Source organism: Anomalospiza imberbis, chromosome 21 (genome assembly GCF_031753505.1).
Source record: "Anomalospiza imberbis isolate Cuckoo-Finch-1a 21T00152 chromosome 21, ASM3175350v1, whole genome shotgun sequence".
Lineage (NCBI taxonomy): Eukaryota > Metazoa > Chordata > Aves > Passeriformes > Viduidae > Anomalospiza > Anomalospiza imberbis.
The window spans coordinates 10,790,993-10,817,517 of NC_089701.1; the positions used below are offsets into that span (position 1 = coordinate 10,790,993).

The 26,525-nt window shown below is 49.9% G+C and overlaps 1 protein-coding gene across 15 annotated transcripts in view; it reads left to right on the forward strand.

The window, feature by feature from the left end:
• EXD3 (exonuclease 3'-5' domain containing 3) overlaps positions 1-26,525 on the forward strand; it is a 254,131-nt gene that overhangs the window by 146,130 nt on the left and 81,476 nt on the right. Inside the window, exon 20 of one of the 15 annotated variants that reach the window (XM_068211684.1) lies at positions 22,913-22,930. The exons of 13 other annotated variants lie outside the window; for them this stretch is intronic. In XM_068211684.1, coding sequence (XP_068067785.1) covers positions 22,913-22,915 — 3 coding nt within the window. In that variant the 3' untranslated portion in view covers positions 22,916-22,930. Of the gene's footprint in view, positions 1-21,007; positions 21,041-22,912; positions 22,931-26,525 lie in introns of those variants that run through there. One more of the 15 variants, XM_068211683.1, reaches the window with a different exon arrangement.

A 26,525-nucleotide genomic window follows, 5' to 3' on the forward strand; every position in this document is an offset into this window, starting at 1 on the left:
AGCCTCATCCAGCCTGGCCTTGGACACTTCCAGGGATCCAGGGGCAGCCCATTCTGTGCCAGGGCGGCCTGTGCCAGGGTCTTCCCACATACACAAGGAAGAATTTTTTCCCAATATCCTATCTTTCCCTGCCGTCTGGCAGTGGGAAGCCATTCGCTGTGTCCTGTTACTCCAGGTCCTTGTCCCAAGTCCCTCTCCAGCTCTCCTGGAACCCCTTTAGGTACTGGAGATTCCAGTGGACACTGAGCAAGCCCCAACTTGTGGTTGCCAGGCAGGAGGGCAGCACTCTGTCCACGATGGCTTTGCAACATGATACGTGAGTGCACACAGCACCAATTCTGTAAAATTCCCAGCCTGGAGTTGGCTTAGCCCTGTGCTGTTGGCCACATAAAACTCAGAGTCCCCAAAAAAAGGGCTCGACTGGGCCTAATTCTCAGCAGTGAGCCCAGCCGTCACTGCCTGGTTCCCACAGACTGTACACTTCCCTGCCAAGATTTCAGTATCTTCAGAAATTCAGTGGAGCATGAAGGTCACAGCAAGGGGAGAATGACAGCCTGAGAGGTTTTTTTCCCCTTTCAGCAGCTCAGAGCAGACTGTTGTCTCTCTCTCATGTTGACTGTTTTCATAGGGTTAGCGTGAAGTTTATGTTTTACACAGCCCAGTGGCAGTCGGAGCTGGGATCAGCTGTGTTTCTTCAAGGAAGACGGTCTCATGTTGCAGACTTTCTTTCTCAGTGTCTGCAAAAGCTCGGTTTCCAGTGAAATTTCCCTTACAGATCTTTGTCTTGAGGTTCTCTTTGTGGATGTATGTGAGAGACTGCACCAAGGTTTCGGTTTGGGTATTTATTTCAGCTCTTTTATTTTCACTTGCAAAGCTGCAGGCAGAAATTAAACTTCAGCTGGGAGGGGGAAGCTGTTAATTTTTCACAGTGTTATGTATTCCAGTGCTCAAAATGATGATTCCAAATTAGCCATTAGAGGTCAAACCTCAGCTGACAGCAAATGTTTTCTTTTGAGGAAGCCATCCTTATTCCTGGGAACCAGTTTTGTTCTCCTGTGCTAAATGCAAGAAAGGTATGAATGTGTGGTTTTTCCTGGAGGGCAACACTAGCTGGAAAAATGCTGGTTTTAGCCAGTGGAAACAGCACAAGCAAACAACGATTGGCAGTGAAAACAGCACTTGTATTTAGACTAGCATAGAAAAGAAGACACAATGTAATAGAGAGTAAATGTCCTTTTATACAGCCTGTACAAGGCTTTTTCTTCCTCTCATGGGTTTGGACAGGCTATGAAGTGTATTGGTCAGCAGAGAAGCTGGTGCACTGGGAGAAAGTAATGAAGGGTCAGCGAGTGACAGTGATGGAGTGTCTGTAAGGAAAACGAGGAGCTCTCTGGAGCAGGCAGTGACACAGCTCTAACTCCCATGTGTCCTGAGGAAACTGTCCCCATGGTTTCTCTCAAATGTCATGAGAAAATGAGATTTTTATCCAGTTTAAGTTCTGTTGGTTTCCAGTCCCCTGTGCCTCCTGAGGTCACAGTTCAGTGTATTGACTGTGTCAAGAAGCCAAAATTCCCATGTTTTATGCACTGTGTAGTTTTTGCTCCTTTTCGAAATTGGTGCCCTTATAATGTTCTTTGTTTGTATGTCATGGTGAGGGTAGCTTGGCCAGCTCCTGGTGTTTGAATGGGAGTGGGGACTTGCTGGAGCAGCACAAAGATCATGGAATGCTTTGGGTGCAAGGACCTTAAAAGCCCATCCAGTCCCACCCCCTGCCGTGGGCACAGACACCTCCCACTGTCTCAGGCTGCTCCAAGCCCCGTCCAGCCTGGCCTTGGACACTTCAGAGATCCAGGGGCAGCCAAAGCTGCCCAGAGCAGGGCCTCCCCACCCTCCTAATTCCCCACATCCCATCCATCCCTGCCCTCTGGCAGTGAGAAGCCATTCCCTGCATCCTGTCCCTCCATCCCGTGTCCCCAGCGCCTCTCCAGCTCTCCTGGAGCCCTTTTAGGCCCTGCAAGGGGCTCTGAGGTCTTTGCGGAGCCTTCTCCAAGCTGAACACCCTCAGCTCTCTCAGCCTGGCTTCAGAGCAGAGGGACTCCAGCACTCCACAACTCAGTATCAGGCCAATGTTCTCCCAAGTCCTGTTGAGAATCCTGCACAAAAGCCATTGTCCTGTGGTTGCAAATGCCACTAACTCCTGCAATGTGCTTCGTGGGGACTGCTCAGCTCTGCAGCCATCCCTGGTGTACAGCAGTACCAGCAGCAGACCTTTGTTCCTTCAGAGGAGGAATGTGGGATCTCCAGGCATGTTTGGAGCCTTCCTTGGAAGCACCACAGGCTGAGCTGCACATACTTGTTTCCCATGTAGAGTTTGCCAAATCTGTAATTGCTCAGCAGCATTTATCTGAAGACCCTTAGTCATTAAACTGTGTCACTTCCTATGGCATAAACCAACCTGTATCTGTTATTCATGGTATTAATTGGACAAGGTGACTCCTTGTGCCAAAACTGTGTGTCCATGGGTCCTGGTGAGATGTGGTGCAGGACTCTCTTCAGCACCTACTGCTGCAAAGGCATTTCCAGCTGGTGATGATGGTCAGCAACATCCATGGGGTTCTTTGGGCTTTCCAGGAAGGAAGGCCTTGTCCCCACAAGGTGCATCTGGTCTGAATGAGTGGCTTGATGGAAGAGACCATTCTGTGTTTGTGCAAACCCTCTCATCCAAGGAATACAAAGAAACAGGGACACAGAAACAGGGAGAGCCACAGCAGTATACTGGTCCAAACAGAGACAGAAAGCATTTAAATGAGTTTCTCAATTCATGCATTGTGTCAGTCTTGATGAAGAGGATATTTTGCAGCTATTGTGATGAAATGCAGCTAAGCCCAAGGTAGGATCTGTCTGAGAAAGCTCAGAGGGAAAAATGGCAGTGTAGGAGTTTTGGCAAAGTTGGAAAATGTAACATTCAGTGCACGCTCCTTTTGAATCATTATCTTTTATTTGGATAATGAGATTTGGATGATTTACTTGTCCTAATTTAAGACACACAGTCTGGGTTGATCACCCTTTTATTCATGGAAGTGCTGGGACAGGATGCAGGTGAAAGCCTGGCTTTGTCTCATGCCCAAAAGCTTCTCTAATTCCCATTCCCAGCTTAGCTTTTCTCTTGACGATTTCTCGATAGCTGCTCCTGCTGAGGCATTTTAGTGAAGTGGGAGAGGCTGATGTCTGAGATGAACACAGCCTGATTTATTTTTGTTACTGCACGTTAAAATGTTGTGGTTAAAGGTGTCCTGCAGCCCGGAGGGTGGTGCCACAGCCCTTGTCCCCTGCCTATTTGTCCATCCCTCACATTTGCAGCTCATGCCTGGGGAGGGGACATATGGGCAGCCAGATGTTGAGACTGATCTGGCTGAAATGGGAGATCCCATCCACAGCTGGATCAGTGCCTTGTAGTCACAAAGGATCTCAGGAACAAGATACATCTCAGGTGTACTGATGGTATGGACTGTTCCACCTCCAGCAGCCCGATCCTGGTTGGGTGCCCTTCAGAGGTGTGGGTGGACCAGTAGCCTCTGCAGCTGTTGGGGTTTTAATTTGACAGTCTAACTTCATGGACTTTAAAGAAGGGGAGATCACTGAGCTTGGTCCTGTCAGGAAGAAATGAGCTGGTGGTTGGAGAGAAGGAAGTTGGTGACAGAGGAGTCAGAGGAGGAATATGGTTCCCTACAAACAAGGTCATGTGAATGGTGACAGCATGGAGTGATCAATGTGCAAGGATAATAGGTCACTGGGGAGTCAGCCTGAAAGCTGAAGCCTCTCAAAATATCTGGAACATTGTAGAAAAGAAAGTTAAGAAGACATCAAGTAAAGCTAGACAGCTCTTGCCCCCTGGCCTGCCTTGCTGTCCTGCTTTCCTCAGCATGGCTATGCACACTCCAGTCACTGACTGTGCAAAGGAGTTGGGCACTCAGAAGTTGTTGGTGCTTCCCTCTGTGCAGACAGTGCCCTGTGGTGAAGGGTTGAGCCTCAGCCCTCAGGACCAAACCCACCCACAGCCAGGAGCAGCCTCCCTCGGCCTGGCCAGCTCCGGCTGCCCGCGGCTGTGGGGCCGTTCCTCCCCTGAGCGGGGCCTTCCCTGGATCAGCCGCATTTACTGGCATTTTCCGGCGGGCTCAGATTACCCCAGTGAAAATAATCGGTTATGCAAAGTTACGCTGTTTAGATTGGGTTTCTTCTGTGTGGCCAGCGAGGTGTGAAAGTCAATCTGCACTGCAAACCCTGTGGGCACTTTCTCCCTGCTGGCTGGATATGATAGCTCTGGGCTTGGGCTCTTAGGGGGAAAAGCTGGCCCTGGGCTTGGCTCAAAGGGACACAAACCACAGGTGGTTACAGTGGGACGGGGCTCCTGAGCCACACAAGACTCCTAAACCTGGCCTGGCAAAGCCAATGGGTCACCTGAGAGGAGGGTATGAGGTCTGGCTCTGGGGAGCCCTTCGGTCACCTCGCCAGGCTGTCAAGGACAGGCCATGGCTGCTGACAGAATATGCTTGTAATGGTTTCATCATGGAAGCACAGAATAATTAAAGTTGGAAAAGTCCTCCAAGATCAAATCCAGCCATTCCCCCAATCATGTCCCCAGGTGCCACATCCACACAGCTCTTAAATCTCCCTAGGCTGGGCAGCCTGTTCCAGTGCCTGACCATTCTGTCTCATCTCTAATCTGAAACTCCCTGGCACAACTCGAGGCTGTTATCAGTGCACTCTGTTCCCAGGCTAGCATCATGGTCCATGCAGAAACTGCAGAGCAATCAGTAAATCCTCACCGTTAGGAGAAGGACTTGCTGTTACAGAAATCCTTCATGGTGTCCCTCTGATACTTTTCCTTAGGATCATCTTCCTTTTCACCCGCAAGGAATCACAGATTTGGAGTTTAAATGCAGAAAAGGCCATGTGGACCAGCAGCCCCTCCTGCTCTCCTGCCTGCAGCCATGGTGTCCCTGTGATTCCTGCCCAGTGGGACCCAGGCTCACTCCCAGTTTGAGCTGGGGGCAGGCTGTGGGTGGCCAGGGCTCAGGCTGGAGCCCTGAGCTGACACCCCGGTGTGCTGTCGATGTGTGGTCACAGCAGTGGCACCTCAGGGGCTGCTCAGGGGCTTGCTGGCTGCTCCTTGGTGTTCATAAGCACTGGAGCATCCCAGGGTCCGTGAGGGAACCTCCAAGGGCTGCCGGTTTGCCCGATGGAATGGGAGAAACACAGAAAGGCAGCTCATGCATATTTAAATCAGTGCCAATTTATGCTGTCGCTGATCTGTGACTTACCGCACTAACATTCATATTCAGCTTTAGTGCCAAAAGCAATACTCAGCTGCTTTCTTACTCCTTAATGAAAAATACCTCTTTAGGGCTTCTCTGAAGTCCCCACCCCTGAAAATCCCAGCTATATTGTCATCATTGTTACTGTTAACAGCCCCTGCCAGGCCCGGGAGCCTTTCCTGACGAGCGCTCGGCGGGGCTTTGTCCGGGGCTCCCATTCAGCGCCGCACTACAGCCAGTTTGAAATGGCTAATGACGGGCCTCCCAGGGGCCTGCTGCCAAGCTCTCAAAGACCTCCCAGGTTTGGAAGTGGCAGGGTGTCCTTTTCCTGGGGCCAGCCGCAGAAGGAATGCACACACTCAGATTCTCCTACCTAAGCCGCATCAGTCAAGTTATTTTTTCCGTTGCAAAGAGTCATCCATGCGTACAGAGCCGGTTGCTTAGCAGGAGGGAGATAGCTGTGTCAGTAGAGGACATGGAATAAATACAGGGAAAAGGTTAGGTGGAAGGATCCCCACTAGTTTGAGGCATTATTGTGTTTTAACGCTGAAAATACCCTTTTGGAAAAATATTAAAGGCTTTGAAAACTTAAGCCAGGGTCTGTGTCAGAGACAGGACGAGATTCACCGTCCCCAGGGTGCAGTGATGGTGCAGTGATGTTCATGGGTGCAATTAGGCATGTGAATGGTCTCGGGGGGCCCAGCTCCTACAAGCCATTTGCAAAGGAGAGCCAGAGGAACACCGGATGGTCCCTCAGGGTCTGTTGGAAATGGGACTGGGATGTTCCTGCCAGGATTTCATGACAGTTTGAAGTCGGTGCAGGCAGCCAGTACAGCCGGATGGAGCCGGGCCTCTGCTTCCTGCCCCAGCCCCTCTCTCACCTCCCTCGTCCCAGCACAACCACGTCCCTCCCCCGTCCCAAGTCCCCTCGTTTAACTGCAGGGCTGCAGGATGAGGGAACCGATCCCACTTGAAACGGGGCTGTCAAAACCAGATGGTTCATTTTGTCCCAGCTCAGCTCCCCCGTCTGGCTCGCTGTGCAGCTGCCCAGATGTGCAGGGAGGGGAGGGTGCGGGAGGGCTCTGTCTGCGCTGGGTCAGCACGGGCTTTTGCTGGCCACAGCCCTGCGAGCCCAGAGCTCAGGGCACTGGCCAGCGTGCCCCCAGCCTCCGGTGCCCGGCCCCAGCCGAACAGGGACAACGTGGCCGGTGCGTGCAGGGCTCTCTGGGAGCCCCCCAGCTCCAGCACTGCCTGCTCCTGCCTCTGGGCATGAAGCCCCAGCCTTGGGGCTGGGGGATCAGCCCTACCCTGGTGATACCCATTCATTCTGGACCCTCCTGGCAGTTCAAAATCTGATTAGCTGAAATTTGAGCTTCAGCTCAAATAGGTGGGTGTTTATCCCTGTGTCCAGGCACCCCGGCGTGTGAAGCAGCGTGGAGCTCATGTGCCCCTCGCCGCAGCTCTGCGGTGGCTGAGCACAGCTCACAGCTTCCAAGGGTGTTTCTCCATTATTCTGAGTGAAAAGGGCTCTTCGTGCTTCACAAATGAATTTGCCAGGGAATATGTAAGAATTGGTTCACTGCTTGCACTTGTGCTGCCAAATGCAACTAAATCTTTCCTCCCACTAATGGAGTCCAAATTAATATGTTTTCTTTTTTTTTTTTTTTTTTTTTAATTAAGGGGAAAGCTGCCCTCTCTACAGGTGATGCTGTACCTTTAACTGGGCTCCTGCTGTATAAAGCAGTTGAAGCTTCATTTAGCCTGAATGAAAAACTGGATGTATGTTGCTGAAGAGAGGAAACTGCTGGTGGATGATTTACTTGGAATGCCCTACAGCATCAGGGTTATAAGTGAGGAGGGGAAACACCAAGAGCACTGAGATCTGAACCAGAGGAAATGCTGAAACCTTGAAGTGACCTTATGCAAATTCCTAATGATGAGACTTAATTGAACTCATTTTTTCCAGAGTTTGTAAAGATCAAAATAACAATAGCCTTGAAATGCAAAGGTCTCTGGATAATGCACTGAATGTATAGTTGCATACAGCGGAAAACTGCCCCAGGTGGGTGTGATCAGCCTCCCTGGCAGCGGGGTACAGGACCCAGATCCCAGACCCAGGCTTGCTCTGGAGCATCAGGGCTGCTCTGGGGGCCAGAGTGATTCCTGGGGTTTCATCCTCCCTCCCACCCCGTGGGACACTGCCTTTGCAAAGATGTTTATTTAAAGCTGTGTTTCTGTGCTGGGCCCCAGGAAGACTGTGTATCCTGGCAAGCCTGGGTGCCTGGAAGCCTGACTGGTCCCGGGAAGCCTGACAGGCCCCAGGAAGCAAGTGGTGGTGGCTGGGGGAGCCACCTGTGAAATGAGCTGTTGTTCTCAGCCCAGCCCACTGGGTCGGTGCCCCATCCCACGGACATAACAGCCCCAGTGAGGAGAAGCAGAGCCCCCCCCCGGGGTCGCTGGGCTGTGCCCTACTCGCAGGGTTGGTTCCCGGTGGGAAATAACATGGGCATGTGTTCAGTGTGACAGTGTCAGAAACTGATCCGGAGACTGTCAAGACAAATTCCTGTGCTGTTACTAGAGCACAGATTGTTTCCCTCTGTGCTTGCATTCAGCTCTAAGATTCATTCCCTGCATGGAGAGTTTTCACAAGTGCATGTAGCAGGAAATGCATGTAGGGAAATGGACTTAAGCTGGAGGAGGTCAGCATTAGGTGGGATATTAGGATGAATTTTTTTTTCTGTGAGGGTAGGCAGGCCCTGGCACAGAGTGCCCAGAGAAGCTGTGGCTACCCCTGGATCCCTGGAACTGTCCAAGCACAGGTTGGGCAGGGCTTGGAGCAGCCTGGGATAGTGGGAGGTATCCCTGCCCATGGCAAGGGGTGGGACTGGATGAGCTTTAAAGTCCCTTCCCTCTGGGATTCTGTGATTCTCCTCCTTCATATTAATGTATACATGAGAAAGTATTGATCTGGGGAGAAAAAGCAAATTAGGCACTGCTATGAAAAATTCTCCTCCCCGAATCTGGTGCCTAAATTCTCTGAGCTCCTGTTTCCAAGGACTTGCAGAGTGAGGCACACACATGCACATTTTGTCTGTGAAATACTAGCTGCCAAATTCTTGTGATTTTCATTCAAAGTACCAGATTAATTGATTTATTTAGATTCGTAAGCAGCAGTAGAGAGCAGGAGGCTCTGACCCAGTGAGTAATGGCGGATGTGGCTGTGAACAGCAGCTAATGAAGATGAAAAACTCCCCTGTCCGGAGGAATCCAAACACAGCCTTACAGATGAGGCTGCTGGCCCAAGTGCAGCTGTTTGTCTTTCCAGTAATCCAAAGCCGTTGCAGAGCCCTGAGAAGAGGAGAGGACAGTGACTGTGTGTGTAGCAGGGGTCATTCATGTGTGCAGCTTGGCGGGCAGAGGTGAATCTGTGGCACAGCAGTGCCACTATGGCTGGGCCCCCACAGGCACAGCCAGGCTCCCCAGCCCCATCAGCCCAAGCAGAGCGAGACACTCAGCACCTTCCCTTTGGAGGGAAGCTGGAAAATCTTCTTTGTATTTAAAGTTCCCATGGCTGCAGTTTGAATTTGGCACACAGTTGACCATGGGGTTATCTGAGGTCATGTACTCAAATAGTTGTAGATAAAACAAGGGCCTGTTTGGATTGGAAATCTCCAGAGGGCTTTTCCTCTGTGCGGGTAACGATATTGCAGAAGGACAGCAGCCAAAATAAAGACTCGGCTCTTTATGCAGTAGCTCAGAAAAGTAAAATGAGCAATGGAAAAAAAAAAAAAAGAAAAAAAAAGTAAAAATGAAGGCTGTTTTCATTACGTTATTTTCTGAACTTGCTGTTGGGATGGAGGCGTTCCAGGCAAGGAGAGGGAGTCCTGCAGCGAGCCGCCATCCAGGACTGGGCTCGCCATCCAGGACTGGGCTCGCCGTGCTGCTCTTCCAGGAAATTCCCTGTGGCTGCAGAAAGCCACTGCTCTCCAGCTGGGCTCGCCTGCCCGCAGGCTCACCCAAGGAGCCACCAAGGCAGGGCCCACACTGCAGAGCTGGCAGGGCATGGGGACACTGCCCAGGGCTGCCCCAGCACCTGCTCCTCTGCTCGAGAGCTTATTTCCAAAGTCCTTCCCAGCTAGGGCAGTTATAAGAGGGAGAAGTTAATGGGTTTTGGAATTAAAGAGGGAATAAGATTCTATCAGGCTCTTCCACAGACCCCTGGGCTTTTATGGGAAACCTTCCTCATGGCTAAGGCAGACTGAGAGCACACTGGGACAAGAGCTGTGAATCTGTAATTTCCAAGCTGCCATTGAGGAACAGCAGATGTGTGCAGTAACAGCAGCTCTGCTCCTTGCTCACTGCCTGCCCCAGCCAGCTTCAGCCTCCCCAGCCTGTTGTCAGGAAAATAATTGAAATGCGAAAGCAAAATGACAAGGTTGGGAAGGAAATTCAGCCTTTGGGAGCTTTGTCTTCTTTGGATGCCGTGGTGATGGATGCTGCTGTGAACACATCACCTAACGGGTAGTGAAGAAGGAAAGATGAGACAGGAATGAGGAGGAAAAGCCAGAGAGGAAGGTGTTCACAGGTCAGAGCATGCTCAGGGCACCAGGGACACTGAGCAGGCCTGAACTTGTGAGGTGCCCGCTCCATTGGGGCTGATGTGTTGAGAGCAGTTCATACCTCCACATCCTGTCTCCCTGTCTGCTGCTCTCTGCTGTCCTGGATAGGGACAGTGTGAGAACTTCTGCCTGCTCTGGGGATGCTGGTGAAGCACAGTTGGGCAATTCTAGAAGTGCATTCCAGGAGGCACATTGGCAGTGCCATCTCTGGGCTGGGCACTGGAGCTGTGCCACGGCAGGCAGGGTCACCCAGGCATTGCGTGGACCTGCTAAATGTCCTTTAGGGCTTTCTTCTGAGAGTGAAGAATGTACAAACCTCCTACCAATAGCAATTTTACTTTATGTGGATATTTTGGTGGTGTCTTGGACATGAGAAGCACAGCTCCCACTAAGTTCAGTGGGATTCATGTATCCCTCTCCTCTGGGCAACTGAGAATAATCCAGCCTCAGTCAACAAACCTTAATTTGCATTTTCATTAAAGTTCATCAAGGTGCTCACTGGATTTTCAGAGTTTGAAAAGTTGAATTTGTAGAATCCCAGACTGGCTTGGGTTGGAACTGACCTTAAAGCTCATCCAGTCCCTCCCCCTGCCATGGACAGGGACACCTTCCACTGTCCCAGGCTGCTTCAAGCCCCATCCAGCCCAGCCTTGAACACTTCCAGGGATCCAGGGGCAGCCACAGCTTCTCTGGGCACTCTGTGCCAGGGCCTCACCACGCTCACAGAGAAGAATTTCTTTCAAATATCAAACATAAATCTTTCTTCTTTCAGTTTAATACTGTTCTGTCACTGTCTGCCAGTGTAAAAACTCTGTATTTTACAAGCCCCCTTTAGGCACTAAAATGCCTCAATAAGGTCTCCTCAGAGCCTACTCTTCTCCAGGCTGACCAGCTCTCCCAGCCTGTCTCCATAACAGAGAGTTTCCAGCCCTCACAACACCTCCAGAGCCTCCTCTGGACTGGTTCCGGCAGGTCCACATCTTTCTTGTGCTTGAATTTATCAATCAGTTTATTGCTGTCTCCTGCCTGGATGAAAACAACTGGTAAATGCAGGTTTCTGGTGGAGGTTCTGAGGTTTACATCTTCCCAATGCTGTTTCTGCTAGCATATGCTTCAAATGTATATTCACATTCTTTCTGTGAAGTCAGTTTGTTAGGAAGAAGGGAGTCATCAGAAGGTCATGTATTCATCAGAATTCATTTTTAGAAAGGGAACAAGGCTCCATGCTTCTCTTTGGAGCCTTGGTCCTGCTTTTCTCCTTATAGGGAGTATTTTAATAAAGGGAACAACTATAATTTTTCAGCTTTTGGAGACATGGAGTGCTGTTCCCAAAGAGCCTCTACTGCAGTCGGTGCTACCAAGGTTCTGTCTCTGTGCATGCCATTTTTCTTCTTTGTGCCTGTAACTGTGTCCTGTGGATGTGGTGTTTCCTGGTGTGTACACAGGGTGCTTTTAGTACTGATCTCATGACAGATTGATAATCACAGGATCCCAGACTGGTTTGGGTTCGAAGTGACCTTAAAGCTCATCCAGCCTCACCCCTGCCATGGCAGGGACACCTCCCACCATCTCAGGCTGCTCCTAGTCCCATCCAGCCTGGCCTTGGGCACTGCCAGGGATCCAGGGGCAGCTACAGCTGCTCTGGACACCCTGTGCCAGGGCCTGCCCACCCTGCCAGGGAACAATTCCTAATTCCCAATATCCCATCCATCCCTGCCCTCTGGCAGTGGGAAGCCATTCCCTGTGTCCTGTCCCTCCATCCCTTGTCCCCAGTCCCTCTCCAGCTCTCCTGGAGCCCCTTCAGGCCCTGGAAGGGCTCTGAGCTCTCCCTGGAGCTTCTCCTCTCCAGGTGAGCACCCCCAGCTCTGCCAGCCTGGCTCCACAGCAGAGGGCTCCAGCCCCTGGAGCAGCTCTGTGGCCTCCTCTGGACTGGCTCCAGCAGCTCCACGTCCTTCCTGTGCTGGGACCTGGGGCTGGAGGCAGTTCTGCAGGTGGGGTCTCACCTGAGCAGTGGGGCAGAACCACCTCCCCTGACCTGCTGCCCACGCTTTGTATACTTTAGGTCTGTAATATTCCATGGAAAGCACTTCTGAGTTGCTGGGCTTCTATCTGAGTGCACATGAGAAAAAACAGAGTCTTTACTGACTAGAGAAAGGAAAACCAGGAGGACTTGGCACCTACACCGGTGCTTATGATTGCTCACAGACCTGTGTAAAAAGGAATTGTCCCTCCTCGGAGGCCTGGGTGCAGGTTGCCTGGGGTGACAGCTGGAGAGGAGTGATCCTAGGCCCTGTCCCTGGCCGAGGTCGGGCTGGGGGTGCGATATGTGCTGTCCAGTGGTGCCATAGTCAGGGTCACTTATCCCAGTGCCATATGGAAGGGGACAACATGTGACTGATGTGTCTGAAGCAGTGGCAGGCACCACCCATCCAGCCCAAAGCCAGTCAGGACAAGGCAGTTTGAAATGTTGAATTTTTTTTTGTAGATAAGTGCCTTGACTCCCCAGGCTGTGCTGGGTGAGGCTTCGTGTCACCTCCCTGCCCAGCCTGTGGTCCTGGAGCAGAAGCTTTGCTGCTGGGTTTGCTGTACTGTCATACCACCCTGCCTGTCTCACTTACCTCTCTGGGGCTGTGTCACAGAACCTCCTCCGAGTGCAGCAGGATTGTCACTGTGGCTCAACAGCCACCCAGGGCTCGACAGAAATGCCAAAGACTGGTTTGCAGCACACAGGCAAAGCTGGGAGCACAAGGGAGACATTTGTCCCCTGAAAGCTCTCTGAGACTGGAGTGAACAGACACATGTGGCAGTTTTATGATGGTGACATTTTGCATTTTTTTCCTCAGCAGTAGAGCAAAATTAATCAGAAATGCTTTTGAACGACAACTGGTTTATAGGGAACATAGCCCAAGTGCAAAAAGAGCTTTGTCATCAGGACAGCCTCAGACCTAACTTCCTGAGACATTCAGCTGCCTTTAAATCTCCACTGGAGAATTTTTGCCTTTCTGGTTGCAGGTCACTTGTGCTAATTTGGCATTTTTAAAGCAATTTACATTTTTCTTTCAGCATAAACACTTATCCTCTCTAGTAACGAGAACGCTCCTGTGCTTGGTTTTGGGGGTGGTGGTGAAAGAATTTCAGCTCTGAAGGGAGACAGCTGCTCCCCTTGGCTTGCCAGCAACTTTCAGGCATTTGTTGAGCCTACAGAGGAAACACATTCTTAAAGTCTGTGTCAGGAAGCCAGCTTGGAAGGCAGAGAAGCCATGTGAATTGTCAGGGTTGCTGTAAGACCTGTCACTTGTCGCTGTGCTGGGGGTGCTGCAGGGCATTCGTGGTGTGTGTCAGTGAAACCCTCACGGGACCTACAGCGCAACACATGGAACAGATTTTAATCTCACATTAGAGCTAAGTCAGACGTTGCTGAATGAAAAGGGAGAGTGGCCATGTGGTCATTAGGGCCCAGAGACAGACGTCTGACATGGGCTCAGGCCCGTGGGTTTGAGGGTAAACTGGCAGGAAACAAGCTGGGAGCGGTGTGATACAAGTAAGGCTGTGCCTAAAATAATGTAATATTAAGTGCATGGAGCAAACCTCTGATCCTGCCCTGTCCTGTTCCCTCCAGAACTGGAGGGTCAGTGACACAGTTGTGCCTGAGCTGCTCGCTGCTGGTGTCAGAAGTGGTTTAGGCTAGAGATCAGGAAAGGTTCTTCCCCCAGAGGGTGCTGGCACTGCCCAGGCTCCCCAGGGAATGGGCACGGCCCCGAGGCTGCCAGAGCTCCAGGAGCCTTTGGACAGCGCTGCCAGGGATGCCCAGGGTGGGGTTGGTGGGGGTCTGGGCAGGGACAGGAGCTGAGCTGGATGATCCTGGTGGGTCCCTCCAGCTCAGGGGATTCTGTGATTCGATGGTGAGTTTGAAGGCTCTGGAGAAGCATTTCCTGGTGAGATGAGAAGTTTGAAAATTAAAGAGGAAATAAGCTTTGAATAAGAATGATTTATTGTTGTGGAATATAAGGTGCGAGGACCTGCTGGAAGAGGACAATGGCCCATGAGGGGACTCTAAAGCCCATGAGAGCTCTTGCAGAAGCCAAAAGCAACACAGGGACTGGAGCAGAAGTGTCAGAGGAAAACCAGGCCCTGGTGACCCAGCCTCCCTCTGAAGGGTCCAGGAGGTGTCACAGCGTGGATGAGTGGGAAAAGAGGGCTAGCTGTGGGAAAAGGAGATGATGGGCTGAACCTGTGCAGTTCAGACTTTGCAGATTCCCACTTCTGTGCCAGCAAGCCTTGAATTCAGGCTTAGAGTAAAAAATGTCATTCAGATCAGCCCTTCAAGCCTAGGTAACATTTTTTTCCAAATCATAAGAGTGTCAACCAGCTACTTCCCAGAAGAAGGAGACCTCCAAACAGGAGATTGTTTGTGTATTAAAAGGTTTCTCAGGAGCCTGGTTCCCTCCTTAGGGATTCAAGCCTCTGCTTTGAAGTTCCATCTCCAGCTGGAAACTCACACAAACCTTTAGGCCAAGAGCATTTTTTCCCTAAAATATTTGATATCAATGCTTTGGTACAAGTCTTTTATTTGTGTGTGAGTTCTGCTTTGTGACTCATCTTCCTTGGCAGGAGACAGCCAGCCAGTGTCAAACTGGATTACTGAATGAGGGAAAAATCCATATTCCCTGGTAAGATACTTGGGGACCTCAAAGTCCTGCCTTGAGATAAATGCTCATTGTCAGGTGGGGAAATGGTATTATTTTGTATCACTCCTCTGTGAGCATGGAAACTCTCCTCCATACCCTGATGGTTCACATGAAAATACAGAGCAAAATCATTTGTCTTTTTGGGACCAGGGAACCACTCAGGTCAGTAGTTTTTTCCCTGTGCTTGGAGCAGTCATGTGAGTGTATAGATTTCTCCTTCTCTTAATGCATTTCTGAGGATCCACAGGAGAAACAAGTGGTCTTCATACAAGTTCCACACTGGTCCTGTGCTCCAGTGACTACTGGAGGCACATGCTGGTGGTGCCCATGGGCCATCCAGCCCAGGACACACTCCCGATCTCCCTCCTCACTCCTGGAAGACATTGAGGCAATTCCTGTGTGGCCTGAAATAAAACATGCTCTTGTTGGCAGCCCCACAGTCTGGGACTGAAGCTGGAGAGCTGCATCCTCCTTCCAGGGCTGCAGGTGAAGGCTTCCAGAAAGCACCTCCATGGAAGAAAGTCCCATCTCCTGGGCTCTCCCCTAGCCACTGTCCCAAGCATCTTTGTGTAGCCCTTCCCCATCGCTGTTTTCCCATGGCAAGAAGTGCCTAGCTCAGAAAGCATCAGCCCCCAAGCCCTTTGATCTTTTCTTTCTCAAGAGAAAAAAGATTAAAAAGAGACAAGAAGTTAAGGATTTGTGAGGGGGAACGGAACATGAATAGCAAATTCTGCTGCAGAGGTCACCTCCCCCCAGCTTTCTTCCTGTGTGATCGGGAGGAGGGAAGGGTGCAGAGGGGTTGTGGGGGATCCAGGGAGGAAGGGAGTAAATTGGGGGCAGAGGAGTGGGGGTGGAGTGGTGAAGCCCTTCAAAAGGAACAATGCTGCCAGCGCTGGCATTGTCAGGCGGCCCTTTACAGAGGGCCATGAATACAGGTTATAAATTCTTTGGCCATTGAGAGAGCTCTCCAAACCTGACTCCATCCTGCACTAAACCAGGCCTGAGCCCTATCAGTTGCATAGCAATGAATTCATTTACATCTGGATAGTTAATCTCCAATTCACTTGACAGTTTATCTCCTCTTGGAAAAGCAGCAGTGCCTGCTCTATTATGTTGGAGCCAGTCAAGGCTCATCAGCCAGGCCAGCACCTCTGGTTTGTGCTCAGCAAAGGTAAGCAGGGTGGGTATTGATATGAAACATGAAATTATTGCCCCAAGCTGCTTGATTCTGGTATCCTTTCATCCTCCTCACCGTCACCCTTTGGCTCTCCAGGGTGGAAATGCCATGTTCCTCCCTCTGACACTGTCACAGTACAACTGGAGTGTGACTTTTCTAATGTGTCTGGCATTAGATGAACAATTGACAATCCAGAATGATTTTGTTTGTTCTTGTTTACTGCAGTCTCCTAATTCTGCACTGATTTTTATCTCAGAATATTTTCATAGAATCATTACTGTAGGAAAAGAGCTCTGAGATCATTGATTCCAACTGTTCCCCCAGCACTGCCAAGCCCAGCACTAAACCATGTCCTCAGGTGCCACATCTACACATTTTCTGAGCACTGCCAGGGACAGTGATCCCACCACTTCCCTGCACAGATCCCAAGAGGAATCAATGCTCTCCTTCAGCATGGCTTAGCAGAGCAGCTCCCCAGAGAGCTGTGAGCAGCCTGGGATGTCCTGCAAGGCTGGGAGAGGCATCATTCACCCAAATTCCCAGCAAGGGGATGGGAGCTGACTTGTGAGCCAAGGTTTTTTGGGTAGCACTAATTCAACCACTCATGCCTGGAGAAATCCTGTGGTACTGCACATCCAAAGGGGCAGTGATGAGGAGAGGGAGCCCATTGCTGCTGGGCTGTGTGGGCATGCAGAGGTGAGCACTGGGCCTGATTTGGCAGATCAACTCACTTTCTGTTTCTGTTAGGAAAGTGGATCAGGAAAGAAGACCTTGAGGGTCAGGGGACAAAGTTAAGCGTGAGAATTCCTTGATTTATTCATGGTTTTAAGTCTCCAATTTTAATTTCCTGCAGTCAGTATTTGTATGTATTTGATGTGGTTTGGACATGATCTGCAGAAGGGCCATTGTAATTAAATATCCATCTTCTTTTATCTGGAGTGACTACAAATCTTTAACCGGGCCTTTTGTTTCCTCAAATACACAGTGAATTCTGCTCTGGTCATGAGAACCATGGCTGAAAGGTTTCGTGCGGTTAACACCGAACAGTTAAAAATGGTGAGGTAAAATTAAAAACTGATGGGAATTTAAAATCTAATACCGAGTTGAGGCAAAGCAACCTCATCTTTTACTTGTAGTACTAAACAATCTTTCATTTGTAGACAACCAGGAAAAGACAGAACTATTTTCTTTTCCCGTGAAAGCTCAGACTTTCCCTGAGTCCCAGTAGTCCGGGAGCTGAAACTGGACGCGGAGCTCCAAAGACGGGGAACAGCCGAATCTGCTGAGCTGCTCTGCTCTTCTCTCCTTCCCACCTTGCCTCTCCATGGGAGGAGCTGGAGCCAGGAGGTCACGGAAGTTCTTCAGTGAAGAGCAGCATCAGGCTGTGGGAGCAGTCTGCCCCCAGCAGCACTGGGACCTGTAACTGGAATTGGTTTAAATATGGAAGATTTGGCTCAGCAATGTGGCCATCACTGGCTGATCTTTTTTCAGCATGAGGCTCCAGCCTGTGCTGGGTCTGCCTGGATGATGCCCGTTGGGTGTATCCTTGAGTTACTTTTGCTTCCTTTTCCAGGTAATCCCTAGGATACCAGTGAGCACCCAGCAAAGGAGGGGCCTACCCCATCCTGCAGGGGCTGATGGAGTCAGTCCTGCATTCCTGGGGAACGCGCTGGTAGCAGGGTAGTAGCAATGTGGAGAGTGAAGCACATGCATAGGGCAAAAAGGCAGATAAATTCGCCGTGGAATTTATTCTGTAAGCACAAGGATGAAGTCAGAAGGGAGAGTGTAAGGAGACAGGTCCAGCCAGCAAGCTGCAGAGTCCTGACCTTCCTGAGAAGTGAGAAGACAAAAGTGCTTCTCTGACAGTAAGAGGCAGTGGAATGTCACAATATGACGGGAGCAGAAGTGAAGCTGCCCCAGCTTGGCGCGTTTTTCCCAGTCATTCCTGCTGTACCTGGCCTGGCAGTGCCATGGGGTTGCTACAGCTGGGTTATGTTTCCCCTTGGAGTTGCAGGAGTCCCCTGAAAGGTTTAAGTTACTGCTGTTAGCAGCCTTTAGCATTTATTTTTGTCTGCTTCATCTGAGATCGGCCCTTTCAGCTCCAGAAGGGAAGAGTTTGGGGCTGGCAGTTCCTGGGAAATGGCACACTGAGAAATCCTGTGATTAATCATTGGGACAGCCCAGGTACCAGCATGGTGCATCCTCCCACCACTGGGGATTTAATGGCACTTCGGGGTGTGACAGCAGAACGAGGACTGATGTGATTAACCTTAAAATCTGTGGGGAGATGCTGTGTTTGGTAAATAAATTAAAGGATCTGAAAAAGCAACATCCTGTTTCAAATCGTGAAAAAGACTTCTTCCTACAGAACCGAGAAGGGGTTGTGGGTTTTTGTTTCTTTTGTGTGCTTTTTTTTGTGCTTAGGTGGAAGAGTGAGGAATCATTCCTTCCCATGGAGCTCACCCCCCACTCTGCCTTCACAACTCCTTGTCAAAATGTTTAAAGGCCTTTTTATTGTTCCTTGGTGTAGAAACAAATTTCTGTTTCTTGTGTCAGTGCCTGGTGACCCCCAGCCATCTCTCCACAGGAAAGATGTCATCTATCATCCTTATCTGCTCTGTGGTTTTTGTTTTTAAAATAGCCTAGCATGACTTGATTTGATTTTACTCTTGTGCATATGTTTAAATGAAAATAAATTAGAATAAATAGCATTAATGTAAATATTATGGTTAAGATTTAAACCAAACAAAACTGGGATGTTCAAAACTGTATTTTCCATGGATGCTGATGAAACCCCTTTCTGCCTCACTTCATGGCAGCCTGGGAAGCCCACAGGGAAGTCTGAGCCATAGGATGCAGGTGGGAGAGAGTAGGACTCATTTTGCACATTTGACATTTGTTCATGTGAAATTTCAATCATAACACATCAGTTGTTTGCAGCTACATTCCTTGTGGGGTGTTTGTTTGTTTGCTTGCTTTGATTAAGCAAAAAGCAAAGTTACTTTATGTCTTCTGTTGCATGGGAGCTGGCACAGAGCAGGGTTGGAGCTCACAGGAAGTTTTTATCAGCATGGCCAATAGAGCTGGCTTTGGTTGTGAAATTTAGACTCCCAGGCTGGCTTGGGTCATCAGAGGCCTTAAAGCCCACCCAGTGCCACCCCTGCCATGGCAGGGACACCTCCCACTGTCCCAGGCTGCTCCCAGTCCCATCCAGCCTGGCCTTGGGCACTGCCAGGGTTCCAGGGGCAGCCACAGCTGCTCTGGGCACCCTGTGCCAGGGCCTGCCCACCCTGCCAGGGAACAATTCCTAATTTCCAGTATCCCATCCATCCCTGCCCTCTGGCACTGGGAGCCATTCCCCGTGTCCTGTCCCTCATCCCTTGTCCCCAGTCCCTCTCCAGCTCTCTTGGAGCCCCTTCAGGCCCTGGAAGGGCTCTGAGCTCTCTCTGGAGCTTCTCCTCTCCAGGTGAGCACCCCCAGCTCTGCCAGCCTGGCTCCAGAGCAGAGGGGCTCCAGCCCCTGGAGCAGCTCCGTGGCCTCCTCTGGACTGGCTCCAGCAGTTCCACGTCTTTCCTGTGCTGGGCTTCAGGTGTGGGGCAGCTCTGTAGGTGGGGTCTCACCTGACTGGGCAGACGGGCAGAGTCCCCCTCCCCTGCTGGGATCAGCCCAGGTCAGGGGGTTTCTGGGTCCTTTCGTATGTGGCCGAGGAATGTGGAGTTTTCATCCACACCACCCCCACCCCCCAGTCATTTCCCTGGGCCTGTGCAGGAATTGGTGCCTCGAAGGTTTGGAATTTCCACCTGCACCCAGAAAATGTCTTAGTGAGCTGCTGCTGCTCACATCTACATGCTCAGCCATCTGCAAACCAGCCCTGTGGGCTGCAGTTAATGCTTATGTTTGGGTGGGCGTTTGTCTGTGTCGGGGTACGGCAATTGATGCTGGATACATTCCTGGAAAACCCTGGGATATGTGGGATTGGGCTTGTGCTGGGCTGGGGGCAGAGGTTCTTGCTGCTGCGTCCCTCACAGAGGCAGCCAATTTCTGTGAGAGTCTGTTATCTTCCATGACGAAAGCCAGATGAGGAATTGCTGCTACTTATACCATCGAACTTTCCTAAAGAAATTCTCCCCTGGGTTACGAACAAGCATGACAAATCCCAACCCAAAGGAATGGAGGCGGGGAACGGGAACTTATAAGCCATGAAAAACAAGAGCTTTAAATGGAAAATGGCTTCACACCATAACACTTGGCAGTCAGCCTTTCACGCTTCAACCTGCACAGCCAGTGCAGCCAAGAGAAAATGGGGGGCGAGTTTGTGTCTTCAGGAACTGCAGCAGAGACCCCTGGATGGTGCCAGGCACAGCCCTGACTGCAGGATGGCAGCTTCAGTGAGAGACCATTATAAACCAGCTCCTCTGTAGTGTGGGCAGAGAGCACCAGCCCTGATGCGAATTAACCTCTCAGGCATTTTTGGGGAGCGTTGGAAGCTGGTAAAGAGCAGCACTTCATTTGAGAGTCTTCAGATCCTAGCAGGACTGAGAAAAGTTCTTGGCTGCTCTTTCATGGAATCTCAAGACTGGTTTGGTTTGGAAGGGACCTTAAAGATTGTCCAGTTTCACCCCCGGCCATGGGCAGGGATACCTTCCACTAGGCCATGATGCTCCAAGCCCCTGGACTCCATTCTCATGTCCTTGCAGGTGGTCAGGGGGGTATCATTACCCCACAAAGCCCCTGGCTCACCCCAAGCTCCCTGCAAGACTGATATATTTGTGTTTTCAGAGACTGGGGGGCTCAAACCCCCTGAGGCAGAGGGAGGTGTCCCCCAGGAGAGGGTGTGGGAGCCACTGTGCCAGGACTGAAATGCTGAATGGAGGATGCTGCAGGAGGGGGTGTGGGGGGAAGATCCCCCTGCAGGCTGGAAAGGATCAAGGAGAGGAGCTGTGGGCCAGGGATGAGTGCACTACCTGTGACCTGCTCCCAGTCTGCCAAAAGTGGGGGCTAGAGGCGGTATCAGAACCTCAGAGGAATATATTTTTTAAAGTATTTTCTTCTTGAACTACTGCAAAAAACAAAGAGCTTGTTTCAGCGCTCGCCTCCTCTTTCAAACTGGATGGGATCCTGGATTTTTTAAAAGAAAACAAAACGTATTTCAAATACAGGCTTTCTTTCAGTCTTTTTTTTTTTTTTTTTTTTTTTTTTTCCTTCCAGTTGCTTTCTGTTTGCTGACAGAGATTTTGGAGCCCCAGGGAAGATGCATCTGCCAATGATGATCTCGGCTCTCCGTGGATCTGGGCCCTGTGTCAGGGAGTTCTGGCCCGCTCACTGCTTCTTCCCAAGCAAGAGTGGGATGAGCCCTGCAGCAGGTCCTGGTACTGCTTCCCCAGGATGATATCATTGGGCCCAGTGCAGGGAAAAGGGCTTTAGGTTGTCTGTACAAGCCCTAATCTGCTGTCCCAGAATCTTCCTGTGGCAGCTCCAGGCGCTCTGGGATGTGATGCTGTGTTCGGTTAAGGCCTCAAGCAATTCCTGACAGTGGTGGACTCCCATCTTTGCATCCTTTTGACTGCTTGGCTGGAATATCTCACTTTTACTCCTGGAGAAACCAAGGCAGTGAGCTGATCCTTCTCATATACTGTGAAAACATTGGTGGCAGAGACCCAGCTTCCAGAGACAGACCCCCAGGACACGGGGGCTGAGGGACACATCAGAGGCCTGCTCTGGTGTCAGCTTGACATTAACCTCCAGACAAGGAGCCTGACAAACAGCAGGAGCCAGACCCTTCACTGTGCCCTCCCGTGCCTTATCAGAGGGAAATAAATCCTGCCTGATTGGTTTTTTTAAATGAGAATTCTCAGCAGATAAATGAACTGCCCGCACAGTGATAATGGGCTGTTTGGGAAGTGAGTCTGCAGAGTGTATGTGCAGCTGGAAGTCATCAAAACCATCTTATCCCATGGAGTCTCCTGTGCTGAACTTGTGTTTACAAAATCAGACAGGACAAGGAATTTTTCAATGGGTATTTTCTGATAATATTTTCAGCCCAGCAAAAATGTAAGTGAGGGCCTGTCTGCATAGAACCATTGTATCTCTGCTGGGTGCTGGGCTTCACCTCCTCCTCTCCATCCCTTTTGACTGATTTTGAAGCATTCTGCTCTAGTCTAAATCCACGTGTTGAGGTTTGATGGCCACTGAATGCCGTGGCCAGTGGTTCTACAGGAATATCAGTGAGGGGGACCAGCTGATGAACCCATCACTCCTGCCCTCGTCCCTGCTGTGGCCCCATGGTGTGCAAGGACACCAGTCCTTACACCACACAAAGCTGCTCTGATTTGGAATATTGTCAGTTTTACCTACTTTTTTTTTTGTTTATTTTAACAAGTTCTCCTAAATAATCCTGACATTTAGTCAGTAGTTGTAAGCTGGGCAGGAACACCCTTTCAGAGGATGGTCATAAGTACTCATAGTTCACCACACTTGATAGTCCCCTCTCTGATCCTGTGATCTTCTCATCCATAAAGATCCCTTTGTATGGTCTCTGCTAAAAATCAGGGCTGGATAATTGGCCAATTTCCTGTACTCTGGCAGTTTTGTGGATTCATTGTGCTCATGCTTATCTTCCTCCCCATGTGCCGAGGTCATCCCTCCCAGTGCAGTGTGGGGCCAGGTCCAGCCATGGCTGTGGCTCAGCTCCAGAAGGGCACCACGCAAAAGTTTGGAGTGTGGTGTTCTGGGTGGACATCCTGCCATAAGAATCATCTCTGCAGCAGGCAGGGAAACATGGGCTCTGCTGAGGGCTGTGAGCCCTACTTGGGGGGGACCATTAGATAAAACCCCTCGAGGTGATTCAATTCAAACTACTGGGTCCAGCGTTAGGTAACCATGGAAAAAATGCAAATGGACCTTGAAGCCCAATCCCATGATTGTCTCTGTGTGTGAAATGTCTTGGCACCTCACATCTCCTCTCTGAAAAGCTGGTATTTTTAGATTTACGACACTATTTTTGATGCAGGAGGCCTTAAAACTATTCTGACATGAACCCAAGCTATTCTGCTATCTTCAAAAATGAAGTCTTAAATGAGAACTGAAATTTATTCAAGTGTATTTGAATTACAGTAGAGCAGAGCACTTCAGCATATGCATGGAAAGAAGCTGGCGAGGAAGGGGAACAAGACTGAGCGTGGGTCAGAAACTAGCTTTTCAGAGGCACTACAGGGGTTACCCCTCTCCGGAGCTGCACCCTGGACAAATCAGCTTTGCATGTGAAACCATCCCTGTCCAGCTGTGAAACCCAGCTGAAATGTAAACTTCTCTGAAGCTTTCACGGGTGGTTTGCATCTGTATCTGTGTCTGATTAGCCAGAGTTGTGCAATGGCAGCGGGTTCTGCTGCCAGTTCTTCCCTCCTTACCTTGACCCGTGGTTTCACTCTTTCATGCCTTGTTTTGTCTTTGGCTCAGACCAGCCCCCTCTGGGCAAGTTCAGCCTTGCTTTTGTGGCTCTCCAGAAAGACAGACAGCTTTGCCTGACTGATGGTTCTGATGGCTGGGGACAGTCGTGGCACAGACACACCAGACAGCTCACCTGGAGCAGGGACTGGAGGTGGACATGAGCCCAGGCTTTCTCTAATAGGATTTTCACAATGATTTGCTTCCCCTGTCATGTTATTTCAAATTCCTCTCAAGCCATACTTTTCACAGTCTGGATTTTCTCTCATGAATTTCTCAAGGGGCTATCTGGAGGGGAAACTACTTCTCACCATAACAAACAACCAAAGCCTTCATCATTAAAAAATAAAGCACTAACATGGCCCTACAATGGACCCCTTTGTCGAGTCACATTTGTTTAGATCACCAGAAATTATAAGCCTTTACTTTTGAAAGTAACTTTCTTTTATCAAAATAGGAAAGAGAACTGCAAAAGAGTCAGGAAAAATCTGCATGAAAGTGCAGGCATGTGGCAGTAGTACTCTGTGTTACACAGAAACCCCAAATTGCCTGTGTATACAAATACTGGATTTAAGCTTTTCTTGCTGAAAGAACAGCCAAGTCCATAGCATGGGTCACTGCTGTGCTTGTGTAAAACCAGTGTGAAAAAGAATCTGACCTTATGGACAGAAAAATCTGATTTCAGGGCTAATGTAGTTTGGCCCCAAAGTTTAATATCTGTCTCCCAGAAATTGTCTGCCAGTAATTGCTAAATGATAGAGCAAGGGGATTCATGTGGGGAATGATGGAAAATACTGTGTGAAGTGTATTTGATCATTTGAGTTAAATAATCCACAGACATTTGTCGCCAAGTAATACCAATGCCTGCCCACCCAGGGAAGCTCTGAGTGCTGCACCAGTATAGGCCAGTGCACCATTCCCAGAGGCTTGCAGGTGGGAATGCTGATGCTGCAGCAGGAAGAGCTTCCCCAGAGCCACCACAGGGGGCCCTGCTCTCGCTTGGCCATTGATTTTCTCTCTACCTTTCAAACGCCTGTCTGCAGGCAAGGAGCTGGGGACCACCATCACGACAACATCTGATCTCCATCCTTGGCACTGGCCCAGCTCCAGCCTCTCTTTGGGAAGGGGCCACCTTCCTCTGAAACAAGGGTGAGATTAGGTAAGGCAGCCAGCATTAGGACAGTGGATGTAAGTCAGCTCTCACTGGATCACAAAGCTTTTCTGGTTGCTTTTGAAAATTCACAGTATTTGTGCTGAATTCATTGAGTTTGAATTCCAGCAGGGCTCTGGAGCAGGGTTGTGGGGGCAGCCCAGGGGCACTGAGGTTTGGGGGATGCAGATGAGCTCAGTGTGAGCTGTGGTGCTTGGGAAGGTGAGACACGTGGAGTTCTTAAGACAGAGGTATTTTGTGAAAAATCCTGCCCAGTGCCTGTGCTCATGTCAGGCTCACTGCTGGCCACAGCCAGGCAAGGGCCAGACCTGCGGCTTTCCACCGAGCCAGCTGGGACAGAAACTGGGCTCATCCTATGTCGCTGACAGCTCTCCAACTGCCTTTGCTGTGTCACCACAGAGAGTTTCAGTGGCAGTGGCCAGAAGGTCCCCAGGCCTTTGTCTGACACAGAGCTGGAAATATGCTCCAAATTCCCCTCTACTCGCCCAAAGACCCAGTGCTTGTGTTAGGTGCTTTCCCTAGATAAAATAAGGTACAAAAGGAAGTAAATTTGTCTTGATGGAATTTTTTTCCCTCTTAGAAAGTCTTTCACATCCTTTTCAGAGGTACCACCAGTGGTGATGATTTACAGATCATTCCTGTGCACCCCATAAAGGGAGTAGCTGTAGAAATTCCTCTAATTACATTTAATTGGTTTTGAAATTAAACAATCTGTAATTTCAGTGAGTGGCTCTGAGAAGGATTGATGGCTGAGAAGGCGGAACAGTTTGCTGGAATGAGCTGGATACATGGGAGTAATGCTGGCAATAGTAGCTTTAAGAATTATGATACAAGAATTAGTTAGGCCAGTTTAGGTCAGTGTGTGCAGAGACACATGTGCACGTTTAACTCGCATGCTGCAGGTACTGTGTTCTGACAGCTCTTCCATTTAGCATCCAGAGGGGAAAATGCTGAACAGAGTGTGCTGAGGAGAGGCGGGAAGACGCCAATCCTCTGTATTTTTAATGCTGAGTGATACAAACCACAGCTGCTTCTTGCCTGTCCTTTCCCCAAACATTTGATTCTGTTAAGTGGTTTAATTCATTCATAAATGCTCTCTGGACTGCACAGTTGTGCCAAATATGCATCTGTCTGGGTAAGGGTGTGCAAACAAGGTGTGCCTGATTCCTGCAGGGAGTTACCGTGGCAAGTGCAAACACGCACTGGGAATGTGAATCCACGCATGAACAGACACCCGATTAGCAAAGAATTTCTGAATGCAGAGACCTGATTTGAGCAACAAGTCATGGCATCTGTCCATGTAAATGATGTGTGCCATTGCACACGCATTTCGAAACTCTGTTTCTAAGGAATATAGGTATTTCTATGTATTAGACCACAAAGTTTCTCTCAGTTCCCCCTTTTTAACCATAGTGATGAGGTCACTGGAAAAAGAGTGACCGACTGTTCACTCCCTTTCCTCATTCTGAGTGCCATGTGTCACACGTCAGGCAGTGCTTGGTTCCAAGCTTGGACATCCAGGGAAAGCAAGAGCCAGTGATGGAGAGGACAGAATAAGGGAACTCACAACCTCTAGAGCCATCTCTTACATGCCAGGAAAAATACAGCATCCAGCTCCCTGAGCTCCAGGAGCCTGCAGCCCAAAGGGATGGAGTGTAGGTTTGGAAAGGACACTTGTTCCTGTTTGTGTCACCCAGCCTGTGACCAGCAGCAACAGGGTGCAGCTTCAAAGGATGAACTGCTGAAAGCTATCTGAGAGCTGTCTGACAGTGTCTGTGCTCCCATCATCAGCCAGGGCTCTGACCCACAGCGTTTCAGATCATACCAGAACATGCATATTTCCTCATACTCTTCCCTTTCAGACAGGAAGAGAGAAACCAAAGGCTGTTGACCTCTGTGGGCCTCCAGAACCTGAGCCCATGCTCGTGGCCAGCCTTGAGCTGTCTGGCTTCAAACTCATCTCACAGGGCACACCAGAACTTACCGCTTTCAGTTGCAGCTTAAAATATCTTTGAAGCCACAGTGGCCCCAGAAGTCAGAAGGATGGATGGTCCAAGGCCATGGAGAGCCCAGTCCTTACCATGCCTTTCCCATACAACTATTATTCCAGTC